The sequence below is a fragment of the Falco punctatus genome (assembly GCF_963210335.1).
Source record: "Falco punctatus genome assembly, chromosome: 13".
NCBI lineage: Eukaryota > Metazoa > Chordata > Aves > Falconiformes > Falconidae > Falco > Falco punctatus.
This window is the reverse complement of record NC_137593.1, coordinates 11617709-11633792: the sequence shown is the minus strand read 5'-3', so window position 1 is coordinate 11633792 and position 16084 is coordinate 11617709. Positions and strand designations below refer to the sequence as shown.

At 42.6% G+C, this 16084-nt stretch overlaps 1 protein-coding gene across 3 annotated transcripts in view; it reads right to left on the bottom strand.

The window, feature by feature from the left end:
- Nucleotides 1-575: 575 nt before the first annotated feature.
- Nucleotides 576-16084, bottom strand: part of PDE6D (phosphodiesterase 6D) — a 38127-nt gene continuing 22618 nt past the window's right edge. For 2 of the 3 annotated variants that reach the window (XM_080409906.1, XM_080409907.1), the window contains exons 2-5: nt 9930-10018; nt 4570-4695; nt 3611-3716; nt 576-1204 (exon numbers count right to left, since the gene is read on the bottom strand). In XM_080409906.1, coding sequence (XP_080266032.1) covers nt 1123-1204; nt 3611-3716; nt 4570-4695; nt 9930-10018 — 403 coding nt within the window. In that variant the 3' untranslated portion in view covers nt 576-1122. The remainder of the gene's footprint in view (nt 1205-3610; nt 3717-4569; nt 4696-9929; nt 10019-16084) is intronic. The other variant, XM_080409908.1, reaches the window with a different exon arrangement.

Sequence of the window (16084 nt, the reverse complement as noted above, 5' to 3'; positions counted from 1 at the left end):
TCATAAAGCTGCCCATGATGTTTAAGAGCAGAAGCTGGAGATGCTCACTTCCCAAGATTTACACGTGCTAGATCTAATTATAAATGACAAAGCAAAAGAGTAGTGGTAGCGCTCGAGAAACCTGTCACAGCAAAAGTGCCGTCGCGTGTCATCAAAGCCGTGCACGCGTGGGGATTGTTGGCACCAGCACCTCCAGCCACAGCCGTGCCTCAGGGAGCTCAGCCCAGCACAGGACTGGTGCTGGCGGGCTCAGGGGAACACAGGTTTTCCAGAGGGGTTTGAGCATCCCCAGGAACCCAGAAAAGCAGAACAGCGTGCAGTGCTGCTCAAGAACCCGGTGACTGGGCAAGCAGGACAAACTGCCCCGCGGGATTGATGGACAGAAATGAGGCCAAGGACAAGCCTCGGTGAGAGCAGTCGGGAAACCTTTCCTACGTGGTCAGTGGGAAGAAGCGAAATGTAACAAGAATACGGGGGCTGTGGAAAGGCCTGTTCTGCTGCTGGCTCGAGTGGCAGGAGTTTGTACCTGGTGCGAGACATTTTTATAACAGAAAGGAAAACGCACAGAACTAACATTTCTTCCCTTCTTTGGACAGTAGGAATGTTTTAATTGAGAAATTTGTTTTAATTACATTAGGTGATATCACAGTCTATTTTACAAGTTCGGGGTAAGAGGATATGTGGACCAGTTACACAGAAATCCAGTGAAAGGATAAAAACCTACAACGTGAGAAAAATGAAAAGGTTAACGTAATCCGTCAAAGATGAAACGCATTGAGAGTTTGGTGTGAGTGGAATGGGAGATTATACCAAGATCCAGAGAAGTACAAAGGATGAGACTAACGTAATTTACAGTATTGGTTCTGCATGACCATCGTTTGCCTGTGTTCAGAGACAGCCTCTATTCCCCAGTGCATCGCTGAGCAGATGGTCCTGTCTCTGAGGATTTGGTCTGGTCTTGTCAGAGGAGAAAGCAAAATAACTGATGGGCAAAGGTCACAACCCACGTTGAGCTGGTCCCCAGGGTCACCGCCTACAGGAGTGTCTTCCACTGGATAGTCGGGGGGTTCTGCACCAAGAACTGTGTGGAGGAAAACTAAAACAGCTCCAAAAAGCCCCATCTCAAACGTAGAAAAGTCTCACTCTGGAAGTGCTTACGAGAAGATCGTCGTCATAGAATTTGGTTTCTATAATAACATTACCACTGTGGAAGGAAAAGAGGAGAAAGAAGAGGTGTTAGAAGAATGCATGAACAGTAGGCAATGACTGCTCCTCTCAGTGCTCTCACAAGCCGGGGCTGACACCTTACCCCTGTAGCACGAGCTCTGGTTTGGAGCTGCATGCGAGGAGCACTGCGTCCTGATCCGGGGGTGCTCAGGGCTGAAGGATCTCCCCACCGCATTCCTACATGGAGCAGTTCCCCCAGTCCCTCCCTTCTCGCCCCCTTTCTGGGCACAGTACCACGCAGGCTGCAGAGTGCTCACAAACTGCTCACATCTACCGCTAAAAATAAACTAGCAGTCCCAGCACCTTCAGGCCCCTCTCTCTTGCAGTGAATTGTGAAAACTGATGGGAGTTCTTTTTTTATTTCCCATCTCTGTCCTCCAGTGCTGAGCAAGCTACTTCAACCAACTTGTCATTTCCCTCAAGAAGCGCTTAAATGCAAACACACAAGCATATTTTATGCAAACTGCAATGGAAATGTAGTTTTGGGTGTGACAAAAGCTCTGATGATTTAACTTGCTGACTTTGAGATTTTGGTAGACAAAAGTAAGAGCTTTGGGGCCATTACAACACCTGGACACCTGAGCAGCGTGATCTGACCATGTCTAAATAACCTGGCTCTTGAAAATCAAAGCAGCTGTTCCATCTCCACTGTGGCTCTCGGTGTCTGTAACACTGGCAAAGCTGAACCTGGCAAGAGTGCAAGGTTTTTGCTGTGGTGTGGACAATGCTTGAACTCAAATGTCAGGGAATGTTCTAAGTCTGATATTCAGTCATCCTGGGAATCCTTTGCGCAGAGTGCCTTGGTTAGCACCAAACGTCACATCTCCATTTTGTCCTGCTGTGGAAACACCGAGACGAATGTGAGGTTTTTGGGAACACCAAAAAGTGAGGGGCTCTCTCCAAGTCTTGGCAGCTGAAAAAACCTCATTTCTTTTGGGCCACAACCCCCCCTCTGGATTTCTTTGGACTAGTGATTCTACTGAAAAGCCTCAAGAATGACTTTAGGACACCTCCATGAATAGAAGAGAGATCTGTGCGGCCCACTAGAAGCAGACAGACTCCAGGGAAAGTATGGGGCATTGGAAAATCCTCAAGGTTACTTGGGAATTGGACTGCCAAGACTCCCAGTCCTAAAAATGCCTTGATTTCTTCAGATGGTCAAACCCAATGCATCAGATGTCGGTTTCTTTACCCCCACTCCCAAATCTGGCTCCTCCGGTACTGACTGAAAGCCACGAGCTCTGGGACCCCAGGACATGTGTAGCACCTATAACTTCCTGAGCAGATTGTGGCAGGGAGCACTATTCGAACGCTGATGCTTTCTTCTGAGTCCACTCTCTCTTTGAAACGTGCTGTGAATAGAAATCGGTGAGGGTAGTTCCCATCCCAGTGCCTTCTCTATGCGACTGGCTTGCCTCCAGACAGGGAACGAAAGGGAAAACGCTGGAGAGGGAGGTCTTCCAGAGGACAGAGTGACCTTGCGGTGAGACTAGCTGCTCCCTGTCTGCCTCTTGTTGGCAGCAGGATTCCCATACCCTTCTGTCTCTGCTGGCAACGTGCTGCTCATGTGCTTGCCAGCACCCATCGAGCACTGCAGGGAGGATGGCTTTTTGTCAGTGATTACAGCCTCCTGGGGGGCCTCCCTCAAAGAGCCTTTTCTGTCATCCCACGAAAGCTTGTGCCTTGCTGTCCACACTCAGAGCGATGCCCAGCGCGCGTTATTCTGGCACAAGTTCTAGAGATTGCTGACTCGGAAGTCAATGTGCAAAGAGAAGCCAGGACTAGATGTTTCTGAGGAAGGTGTATGAGTCCCATTACAGGTGACTATAAAATAACCGTTTCCTACCTGTTAAGCGTATTTTATCCCCACAAACAACTCTGTGTGACTAAATGCATAGTTTATAAGCCAATGTGAAAGACACAGAGCTTGGCAAAACAGTACAGTGATGAAACAAATGCTAAGCAGCTCCTGTGGGTGATATACTGCATGAAAGACAACCACCTTGGACAAGAGTTCGTGATCAATAGCTGGATTTGAAAACGGCCCAAACATCTTTCTTTTTCCTGGGTGTAAGGGGTACTAAGCTGCAAAGCATTTTTAAACTCTTTCACGGTTCACCTTTCAAAAAAATTAAGCAACTCTAATAAAGGATCAGTTCCACTTTCTCCAAGCTTTTATTGCCGTATTAATGCAAATTGGACCTATGGGAAGGAAGGTAATGAGGTCGGCTTAGCCCCTTTTATTTCTCAATAGGTAACAGTAGTGAGGGTGATTCAGAGTTGGTAGCAGCTCCCTCTCTTCATTCCCACTGTGGCCCCCAAGGAAACGCCACACTGCTTTTTCTTTGCCTGCTCTCAGATTCTGTAAGCCCAAGGCACTCACGTTAAAACGTTAGCTGGCATCATCTGTGATTCAGGTGCTGCCTCTATCAAGGACTGCCAAGTGTTTGTGGAGTTAGGAATCACAAAACCGAATTCAAAGAACCATTCTGCAAAGTAAAAAGAAGATCCAGAGGCATTTGAAAGAAGATAAAATCCACAAATGGTCCTTTTGCTTTTCACCTGACAGGCTGGGGAATTCCCTAAACTGTCCTGCTGTGCTGCCAACATTTTACATTTAAATTACATTGTACAGCTTAAACTGCACTGAATCCTGCCCTCCTCTTGAAGCAGATACTCCCTTTCTAAAATAGCTGATGGTAATGATAAAGTCACACCACTTCCTTAGCGTTCAGTGGAAGTTTCACCACACCTAATTGGGAACAGGGAAACCACACTCCCCCTCTTGCAGACATCCCCCAGATCCAGTTGCGATTAAGTGTACAACTGGTTGCCCAAAAGACAAGGAGCTCCATGTTTTATCTCCCCCTCCTCCACCCCAGATTAAGAGTAATTCTGCAGTGGGGGAAGTCAGAGGTGCAGCTCTGGAGTCACGCAGCCAAGACTCAGTGGCACTGCTGTAACCAAAGTAAACCAGAGGCTCCTTTAGCCCAGCCTCCAGTCTGGCAGTGGCCAGCACTAGGTGCTGCAGAGGAAGACACATGAATCCCTGTGATAGGTGACTCTAAAATAACCTGTTTCCTTGCCTCAGGCAGCCTGCGGTGGATTTATGCCCTGAAGCATGATTACCCAGATTTTTTTGTTACATAACAAAGTGTTAATACACTTATGAAATGCTATCCCTAATACTGTGGCCCATTAGTCCTGACAAGATGAGTGCTTCTGCGCTACTCTAAAAAATTAAAATCACCACGTTCAACCCATTTTAGTTTCTCTAATCCCCAGCACGCTGGGGGTCATTCCCTGCACTGCAGCAGGACTGCACACAGGGCAGATGCGTACCTTCTAGACACTGCCCTTTGAAATAAACTTTCTGTTCCAGTCGGAATTTCTCCATTTGTTCTGCTGAGGAAAAGTTTAACTCCCGAGACACTGCTTTGCATTTCAGGATTTTTTTGGGAACTCGAGCTGTGAAACAGATAAAGAAGGATTATTTGGACACGATAAAACAAACCCACCTGCTTCAAGTGCTCTTATAATGTACTTTGAAATAACGATTATTGCTAGTACAAGATCATAGTAGCAGGAGAAATGCAAACACAAAGGATTTTGGTTTTACATTTGCAGGAGTGAAATCCAAGATGCAAATAGGTTAAGTATCTCGCCCAGAGCCAGGAATGAAACTTGTGACAGAACCAGGCATACAACACTGATCTTTCAGGCTCCTGTTCTTAGCTGTTCAGTACTAAAGCCCGCAATTCCTCAAGTTGAAATATGAGATCCAACTTCAAGTTTGATTTTAGGAAGTGTGCTGAAGATCACAAGTAGCCACAGGCCTGCATAGCGCACCAAGCGTGTTAGCCCTTCTCACTTCTCCTTCCCTTTCAGACTGGGCATCCCCAGCAAACCACAAACGGCTATTTCTCAGCCCAGCAGCATTGTTCCAGCCATCTCACATAGCTCTGGGAGGTCGTGCTGTGAAAGTGTACAAAATGTCTGTTCCCTAAACACTGAGACCCACACAGGCAGTAAAGTCAGTACCAGAGAGTTTAAGAGAGAGCAGTTTGGCAATCCGGGGTTTCTGGGCTCTTGCAATGGGCGAGACACCAACAGCAAGTGGCAAACGGTACCTGGTAGGTATTTGATAAGGCTTTTTCTACAGGTGGAGGAGTAAGAGCAGGGACAGTTTGGGAGCACTGATTAAAATGCTGAAAGGCCCCGATCAGGAGAATATAGGGGGGAGTCAATGTACTAAAAATCTCCCAAGCCTGTCATACTTCAGTGGCGTGACTGTACATAATCCTTCCTGCATATTAGAAAATGTTTCATGTAAATTTATTAGAAATAAAGAGGGGAGGGAATACAGCTGGTGTGTGCTTTATGAGCCAAACTGTTCCTAAATGGAAAGCGTATCAAAACATCCATGAGTAGACAGCAGGCTGCTGTTTAATAAAAGGAAGAGTTTACCAAACCCCAGGCAAATCCATCTATGTAGAACAGTTTAATGGAGTAGGACCTTGCTAAGAAACCAATCTAGAGAGCTGAGGGGTTAGGGAATATAAGCTACCATCCTATCCCATGGAGAAGTACACAGCCCACGGATTGTTTAAAAAAAAAAAAAAAAGAAAAGGTAAAAAAGAAAATTAAAAGTCTAATGGAAGAATTTAAAATGTAAAAGCTCTCTAATAATTTTTAGTCTTTTTTTTTCAGCAAGAAATCTGCATGGCACCATCCTTTACTGCCCTCACAAGTACAGACTACAGTCTGTTGTGAATAAACAGCTCTTTGCAGTTAAGTGTAAAATGACTTGTTAAAACTATTCTGTAATTTAGTAATTACATTTCTTTCATCCCCAAGACAGACTGCTGAGAATGTTTGCTTTAATATTGTAAAACTACAAAATAAAAGGTTATTTTAATAAAACAAGGACTGTGTAGACTTTAAACATCTGATCTAAGATATTTAAATTTATATTTATACCATCAAGTAGAAACTTTTAATTGAAATTATTTTAAATTAAATTTATTTTTATACCTTTTTTTCCATTACAAAGACAGAAGAGAAATCAGTTTGATTCACATCAGTTAGGTCCATTTTAAAACATGCTGAAATGCAGGTAAGCATGTTTTAAAATGGACCTAATACCTGCCCATTTATTTAAGCACTTATACAGCTAACATATATTTAGTCAGATACTTAATTCTGATCAGATTTGAAAGTCATGAATGACACATTTCTTATTTACTAAGCAAGTCATTTTGGGTCCAACTGCATTTAGTTAGAAACTGAAATTCAGTTGAAATATCCATATAATTATGTTTTCATATAGTAGTTTAATAAAACTACCGTAAATATTTGGGACATGTAAGAAAGAAAGCTATCTTACTCAAGCTTATTTTATATTTCAAACTACATATTTTCTTTGATAATGAAAGGATTATTTGTATTTCCTAAATGAAAGCTGGTTGTGGTGACTGGGAACAACACTGGGGATTCTACAAGTGCTACACCTCAGCAGCTTACTCCAAGATTTGCTTGTATGTTGGAAGAAACCAAACTTTATGGATTTGTATCTCCCAGATTGCCTCCCAATTTTGAATGCGCTGTCACTGAACTGAGCTGACTGCATACACAGAAAAGGTCCTGCTGTCAAAAGCTGGTTCGTTAATTCCAGTTTAAGGTGCTCAGGCAGTGATTTTCACTACTTTCAGCAGTTTAATGTTAAGATTGCGGCAGGTATCCAATACCACATTAATATTCTTTTTAATTAATCTAAGTGGTAATAGTAAGTTTAGGTAGTAATACAGTATCATGACTTAAACTAGATACTGCATGATACAGTATCATGATTTTGAAATAAAAGAGTTCATTTTTAAAAGAAACCTGTGCTTAAATCAAATAGAAGTCCTGTTTAAAGGAAAGAATTTTATTCACTCTGCTATATATTTGATTCTTTGCTTGCTGTGTCTACACACACTGTGATTTGCTCTGAATGGCCACAGAACACACACACACAAGTACTATATAATGACTCTGAAACACACATGGCCTTCATTTTAGAACAGTTTGTTGTAGTTTAACCCCAGCCAGAAGAGAAGTACTGTGCAGCAGCTTGCTCACTCCCTTTCCCCCTCCCTCTGCTCCCGCTGAGGGAAGGGGAGAGGAATAATATCCAAAGGGAAGGGACAAATCCAAGTGATGCACAATACACCACCACCCACTGAGTGATGCCCAGCCAGGCGCTGAGCAGTGATCAACAGGCACCGGCCAACCCCCTGCCCAGTCCATACGCTGAGCATGACGTTCTGTGGTATGGAGTATCCCTTTGGCTAGTTCGAATCAGCTGCCCTGGCTGCGCTCCCTCCCCATTTCCTCTGCCCCTCCAGCCCTCTCCCTGGCAGGGCCTGAGAAACTGAAAAGTCCTTGATTTAGTATAAATACTAGCAAGCAACAACTAAAAACACCAATGTGCTATCAATGTTGTTCTCACACCAAATCCAAAACACAGCACTGCACCAGCTACTAAGAAGATAATTAACTCCATCCCAGCTGAAACCAGGACACAATTGTTCTGACTGTTTGCCCTTGCCTTTCTGTTGCAGGACTATCAGAATCACATTTCCCCACACCTTTTAATTCATAGTCAAATTATCCTCCTTTGTGGGAATCTCCCCCCCTTCTTAGCCTATTTATTGAGAATAATCTATCCATCTCATCCTTCTTTTCTTACTAAGCCATGTGAGAATGGCTTTTTTCCTCTCTTCTCCTAAGGAAGACCATCCTCCCATGCACAATCTTTTCAGCGGCTTCTCCTAGTAGCTCTCTGCACCTGTTCCAGTTTGCAGTCATCTGTCTTCTAGATGGATGACTGAACTGCACACCGGATAAGGTCTTAACAATTTCTTGTACAATGGGCATTAATCTCATGCCAGAGTATGTTTTAATTAATTCCCCAAGCTCCTCTGATGGAGGGGAGGGTTTCTGTTTCATATGTGGGAAAAATCTGAGACCCTGTGAGGTGATATGATTTGCCAAAATGAGAAAGACGGCAGTGGGGAAATGGGGCACCACAACAAACCCTCCTGAGACACAGCTCCAGCTGTCACCTCTGCCCCAGATCACACCTTTCTGCTGTTTGTATCGAACCACGGCAGTGCAACGGTCTGTTGAGACAGTGAAGAGGATTCAAAGACTATCCATGCATCCAAGGGGAAGCTTTTACAGCGCAAAATCTGGGAAGACTGGGAATATTTTGAGTTAATCTTCTTTGCTTTCTACAGCCTGATTCCTCATTTCTCCTAGGTCTCCTGTTACACAGTTATTTTAAGAAGACAAAGCATCACTAACCCACAGTTTAAGAAATATAGTACCACATTTCTTTTAAGTTGTATTTCAATTGCTTTCCTACAGTTTTATACGAAGATGCTGGAATGCTTTGCTTTAATACAGGTATCTTGTATGACAGACATGAGTACGTATCTGTTAAGGCCCATCAGCAAAACTGTTTGCTCTTAGCACTGCTACAAGAATGGGAGTACAGGTTAGCAAGGCTGAAGGAGACAAAGCTTGGAAAATGCTCTTAGTAATCGCTGAATCACAGCTTTGCTTTCCTCTAGCTCTGATCGGCATCCTGTGTTCCAAGCATCAGGCTCTTAAGCTGAGACAACCTACTACTGGTCCTGTTAATGAATTCTTGTCATAAAGCAGATGAATGTTAACTGGGGACCAAATGAGGAGAAGGCAAGTTATTTCTCTTGTGCCTTAATCTGGCTTTGAAACCAGGTGTATTGCTGGGAGACTACCGGACTCACAGTGTTTTGCCAGAGATTTTCTGTATGCTTTCTGGGCAGAGGAGGATTATACACTGGTTGCTTCCTTCAGATGTAACAGATTTTCCAGTTTATGGGAGAAATGAGTCCTCGTAGTGACAGTCAGAACTCAGTCCTTGATGTTTAACCAAAAATACATCAATGTCACCAGCATAATTAAGCGATCAACTTCACTCCACTTACTGGAGATCAGCTATGGTACTCACATAATACAAAAACCTTCAAAACTAGTTCAGTGAGGCCAGACTTCACAGAGCCAATGCCAAGCTCTTGGCAAGGGATGTCACCTATCAGAGTGCTTTGTCACAAAGGGGGAAGAGTAAGGGACAGTGAAGTCCTCTGCTACTCAGTGAGGACAGAAGTGAAAGGGCAACAGTCCTTCCTAGCAATGCTAGACGGACAGGAGAGCAGAGCAAACGTGCCATGTACACCACTTCAAAGCAGAGGTCAAATTTAGCACAGGACAGTATTAGGACAGTTGTGGCCAGGCAAGATAATAACCGTATACGCTTCTTTCCCACTGGTTGTCCATTTGACCTCTGCCTTGACTAAACGTTGTTGTTACACTGAGAAAAGTCAATACATTTTTATACTTTTCATTTTGGAACAAACACTCAACCTAGCAAAGGTTGGCCACTCATTCCTTACCCTGCTGAGCTCCCTGCTTAGCAGTTTAATTTGTCTCTTTTGCCAGCCACTGATCCACTCCCACCCTTCTCCACATGTCCCCAGGTTATTGTGGTGGAAGTCTCTGAAGATGTGAAGTAACAACCAGGACATCTGTCTCTCAAAGCAGGTGCACGCTCACAACCCTGGTGACTTAGACATGTAGCACCACCCAGCCCCAAAATGTACAATAAGGACACACAGTACCTTCATGCTCCACTCCAGGCACAGAGAGATCTTCTGTTCCTTGCCAGAGGATTTTCCCTGTTTCAGCATCCCGAAGGTTCATCCAATTTCTGATTGGGAAACAATTAAGGAAAACAAGCTATCTGCATCCCTAAATGCTGTGTCTGGTATTCTTTCTTAAGCCTTGAAATAGGCTACTCAAGCTGTTTTAATCATGTTTTCTGATTCTCAGGAGGCCAAGGAAGAGAGATGCTTTTCCCCAGAAAATAAATGAACAAACCAATCCTTGACCAGAATGAATGCAACGAGAGTTGTATAGTCACAGATTTAGTTTTCACTTTAGACTGAAGCTTGTTAACCTCATTTATCATTTTCCATTTGTTCTAAAGGATACAGGCAATGTCACTGTGCTGCGGAGAAGCAAGAACATTGCTAACAATAACAGATAATTCTACACAAGCAATGGCTGTTCTTCAGCATTTGAAAAATGCTAGAAAGAGAAGTGCTTCCCTTATAACATTAGAAAAAGAGTAACACCTGATAGAGCTTGTTTTCCTAACTTGTAAATTATTAATATCAAGGGTTGTTCTATTGCTGTTGACCCTGTAACTGCCACTCATGGGAATTCTTCAGTTGCTGAGTGCTAAGCAAAGAGAGATCCTCTCTTTTCACTCTCAGCAAGTGAGGCTGTGCCAGCTTTCAGAAAGCCCAGATCAGTGATTTAGTCATTAAAGTTACAGGCAAGTACGGCATACTCATATTTTCAAAAGGACAATTAATAACTATCTTAAGCACACCTTTAAAACATCTCCCCCATAACATAGCTCAGACATCGACACATCAGGACAAGGCGCCTGCACAGCTGCCCAACGCCGCTCTGAACAGGGATACAGCCACCAGTGAGCCCGAGGCCCTGCAGCAGCCTCCTGCTCCACAGCTCATCAGGGTGGCTCCGAGGAGTCACCAGCACAAACACAAACAGCCTGAACAGAGCAGGATCTGTGAGATAAGCAATGCCTTTCCAGGTGTTTTCTTTTGCTGGTTTATGGCAGCGTAGCCTTCGTACTCAGTAATTCCTAGACAAGAGACTGGAAACTATCTGGGAGAAGGGGAGAGACCAACTGCTCAAGGAACTGAGGAGGTAGAGAAACAGAAGAGGGACAATATGGACCTTGATGTTGGTATAAATAGGAGCTGTCAGAGATACGCATATTGAACTCATCCTCTAACATACAGTTTCCAGGCAGACTCACACAAACTCGTCACACTGATCAAATTTTTCCAGAGCTCCAGGGAAGAAACAGATGCTTTAGCAAATTTTGCATTACAGGGTAACATTTGTTTTAAAATTATGTGTGTGGAGGAGGGAAAGGAAGATGGCTGCTTCAGCAGGGCTGTGAGGAGCCTTTCCCCTTCTGAAGTATGGGCAGACTTTCCATGTCCCACTAAAAGGGCAAGAGGGAGGAGGAAAGTAGGAATATGTGCACAGGGTCCTTTTACACAGGCACAGTCTTACAGCTTCCAAAACTTAGCAACAATTTGGAGCATGGGAAGAGGGAGTGTAGGGCAGCTTGCTCATGTTCTTCCAAACATGTTCTAAAACACATAATATCTACCACTTGTTCTGTGATTAAGGCAAAAGCAAAAGGGAGAGAAGGTGGAAAGCATCATAATCTGAGTGCCCCATATGCCACCTCCATATCCTGACAGAAAGCTGGAAAGCGGAGATCTCTCCCCAGCTAGCAAACCAGGGGAGATGGGGGCTGTTGGCAGGCAGGTCAGAGAGAGAAAATGAGCAGCAGCATGGCAAGAAGGACCTGCAGCAGGACAGGGCTCTCATGTGGAGCTGACTGGAAAACTCAAAAGTCCCCAGCCAACGCCACCCATAGGATGGAACCGCCCCAACTGTAATTTACAATGTCCAAAAAAAAATCCACCATTTTTTGATTTATCTTCCTCCAGACAAACACGCAAACTAGCCAGGGTGAAGCTATTTGCATGGAAAGCAGCATGCAATTTATCAAATGCCATGTACGAGGGAAAAATAACAAATGAGACGATCTGAGCATCTCACTGACAAATTCATTTATCTTCACAACACCCTACGATGCAAACACTCTTGACTATTAGCTGTACAGTAATTCAGTAAAGTGGGCACTTGATTATCAAACCCCTGTATTACCTTTAAAAAATGGTCCCCTTTTACTTCCTATTTTTTTCACTATCAGTGGGAGTTATGAGCTCACAGGTCTGGCCATAGGCTGTGCAGTGTCAAGCTGAGCAGTAGACAAGTTCCTCTGAACTGGAAATGAAACACTAACAAAAAGCAAACCCACCGCTGCACAGGAACTGATCCAGCCTCCCAGGTGCTATACCAGCACTTTTAACTAACAGACTACCTTCCTTTTTCTTTGCCATGCCTTGCCTTGCCTTGCTTTGCCTTCCTGTCCCTCTTCCCTTACCAATTTTTGGAGTGCTCTGACAAAAGTATTAAATTAGAACTGCCCTTCAAAGAGTGTATGTAGACTCTCAGCTTAATTATTATCCTTACTTGAAATCCATAGTTATAGAGTGATAGTGACCTACTATTTCTGGTGAGAGAAAACACTGCTGTAGACTATTGACCTCTGTTGCTTCTCTCTATAAGGTTTTATCTCTCAGTCCAGTCCAAGAGAGATGATAACAAGTTACGTTGCCATGCTGAATAATGCCAGATATGTTAACATTTGGCGTGTTAAGACTTCTATAAAGTGCTGCTATTCTGTATGGATGTTCCACTGTAAGAGTAAATGATGCAGGACAGCCTGCCCCATGCTTTTATATTCTGACTATCAAATGAAAGATGAAGAATAAACAAAAACCTCAGGACTGTATCCCTACTGATGAGAGCATGCAGGTCAGTAACGCAAGCCACAGTTTCTAGAATATTTCTTGTATTTAAACAGTCTGGACATTGCTAATCCATGTAAATTCCATATTAAATGAAAAAACGTTTACTGTCAGTGTACCCAAATGCTTTCTGGCCTAGACAGATGCATGACCAGGTTCAGGACATGCTTATCCAACTTCTAAAAATAAAACAAATGAAATCAACCTGCTATTCAGAGTGTATATACAGAGGTAAAGTATGTGGATCCTGACATACTTTAAGGGATAAGAATACTCTAGCCAGTTCACAATTTTTTCCCCAGTAACTAAGCATTATTAAAAGGGAAGAACAAATCATCATATCTTAAAAGTGTACACACAGAGTCCTCTCCTATTGGAAAAAAACCTTCACACTCAAGATAGTAATTCTTTTTTAAAAACATATGTTTAAAAAGAAACAGGCATCTCAAAAAAATTCCTAAGTCAAAACTGAGATAATTTATAAAACTTAACTGTAACAGAATTTAAAAAAAAAAGGCAAAACCCATCAGAAGTTATTTTTTTGGCAAGGGAATACCTGACAAAGCAGCAGTTGCATTGCTTACTTACTTAGCAGCTTATCACTACTTCTGTCATCTTGGATAGAAAGGCTGGTACTAGGACATACCCCAGAGTGAAGAAAATGGAGATCTTGAACCAAACCCCCACACACTGTTATCTTCTAATGTGTTTAATTGGTTTAAGATTCTTCCATCCCAGCATGAGAGATATTGTTACTAAAAATAAGAAGTGCTCCATCTTCTGAGCAGCAGTGGAGACCTGCAGGCAGGATGAAGAGGGCATTTTAAGTATTATTGAAAAGGAGAAAGTAAATTAATATAGGTTTAACACAATTACTCTTTTTGCAGAGTCTCATGTCAAGCCACCTGGCAGGGGTAGCTACGAAGAGCAATCAGAGAGCCAGAGAGTTACAGCTTTGTAAAGTTAATATATATGAAAAAAAAGGAACAACAATAGTATATTCCTAATTCAGCTTCTCATTCCAAAATCAAAAGAACACTCTTACACCGTTATATTTTCATTCTCGTGGATTTTGCTTTTTTTTGGTAGGAAACAGTGTCTGATTTAAGACTCAATAGATCAAATACTCTTCAATCCTGAAGGCAAGGAAAGGATTAGGTAGAACAGCACAAGGAAGGGTGCACTGTTGATCTATTTATATTCCACCACCTATTGGGTCAGCAAAGTCTTACATAAAAGCTTTGTAGTACCTGGAATTTGACTTGCTTTATATACATGACATGAATTAGCTTCTTCACAGACCTGCTCTGTTTAGCCTGATGAAGGAAAATGGTTTGTGCATTTCTAAATCCAAGTTTTGTTGTCTTGAATACCTCTGATCTCAGAACAGAAATTCTTTCTTTTTGGTATCTGTCATAGAGATCTCCTAGTTCAAACATATCGAAATATACATACTTATCTTTAAGTGCTTTAGCATTGCAAAAGATCCCCATGTATTACCACACTGGTAATTAAGAATAACCTTGAAGGAAGAGAACAAGCACAAACAAAATTAATCATTAAAGGAGTATGGAGTTAAAGAAGTTCTGCCCCAATCTTCCTGACTATTATTTTTATCTTGTAATGTTTAGCACTTCTTAAATATCTCAAAGCCTGCAGCAAACAGTAGGTGCAATTTCTTCCATTAAAATGGTCCATTTTTCATTTTAATCCTTGCTGTCTACACCATTCTAAAACCTTAGGAACTGCTGCACTCTTATCTTTCATAATAAAAGCAAGCCTAATGTCCATAATCACTCCTGGAGGGTAAGGTCTTTCATCACCTTTGCCAGCTTTTTTTTTTTTGAGTGTGTGTACATGAAACCCAACATTAAGAACAGTTTACTACATACCAGGTGCAAACAGGTTCTCAACAACTATGTGTTAATAAGAATTGTCCTGTGGGACAAATGACGGAGAGAAGGTGGAGCTGAAAGCCCCGAACAATTCAGACTTGCATCTCTCCTGCAGACCCAGAAAAGCTTCTGATCTGGTGTGCCCAAATTTCACTTCTGAGTTTATGTAGTCTGTCAAGAAAAGCAGATACAACCAGGCACTCATGACATGGGCCAGCACGTTAATTTAAAGACTGTTACATGTAAGTAAAGATCAACCTTTAGAGATTATATTTTTATCAGACATATTTTCCCAGAATATTTGCATCTCAGTTGTTTCAATCCAGTCTGAGGAGTAAGGACCAAAATAAATTATGCAAAACAACTACCAAGCTACAAGATTACAAAGTAGACCACCCAAATGGTCTTATGCTTCTACTCCACTCATGCCATTCATCCCCTAATCTTTCCAATCTCTAATCTCGCTTTTTATTACAACTCCCAAATCCCTTTTCCACAGAACTCTTAATTGTGTGCTTACATTTAAGCATATGCACAGATATTCTGCTGAATCAGGTCCTTGAGTTCACTCTGTTCACATTCAAGAGAAATGCTGCTGCCTTTTGTGTTTAATAAACCACAGGTGTACATTTTGGCAGTGTGGTAAGAGAAAAGGAGTCTTTCCTCCTAGGCTAAGGCTGAAATTCAGTGTGAAATCATATCTGAAGGAACTGAATGAGTGTCCATCCATTCTGTCTAGTAACAGAAAGACCAAAACAAACACACAGACTGGAAGCTATTCCTCAGCATTACTGGAGCCTTTGGGTATAGCACTGTCAACTTCTCCTGCTTTCAGGCAGCAGCACACTCTCTTGGGTTCCAGATTAGTCAGAGAGCACGCTATGACAGCTCTTACAGGAGCAGGTATTAAAAATCCGCTATTATAAACCAACTTTCCTGGAGTGACGCACAAGATACAGGTTACTGTGCTTCTCCAAATGATGGGAGGTGCTGGGGACTGGAGAGGTGCTCTATTAAATCCTCAAATGGAAGGAAGCCAATTATCCCTTCAAAGCACTCCTGACACTCCTGTACTGACTGTAACAGAGCCTGCTTTTAGTCTCCTGCACAGCATTGCTGTGCAACAGAAGCCACAGAGATCCAGATTAATGTGCACCACATGACAAAATGAAGCAAATATCCTCAGCAACCAACAAAGTCATTTCACACCAAATTATGTAATCAGGGGGGATATATTTAACAGCTATAGCATCACAGCAAAAAAATCAACACAGTATCATATACTTGTACACTTTGCACTTCCCCTTTTACTTTCTGCCCTACATCTTTGCGTGCAGATACCCTCTGTATGGGCCTTATACCACCACAGTGTATTTCTATCTAACATCCATC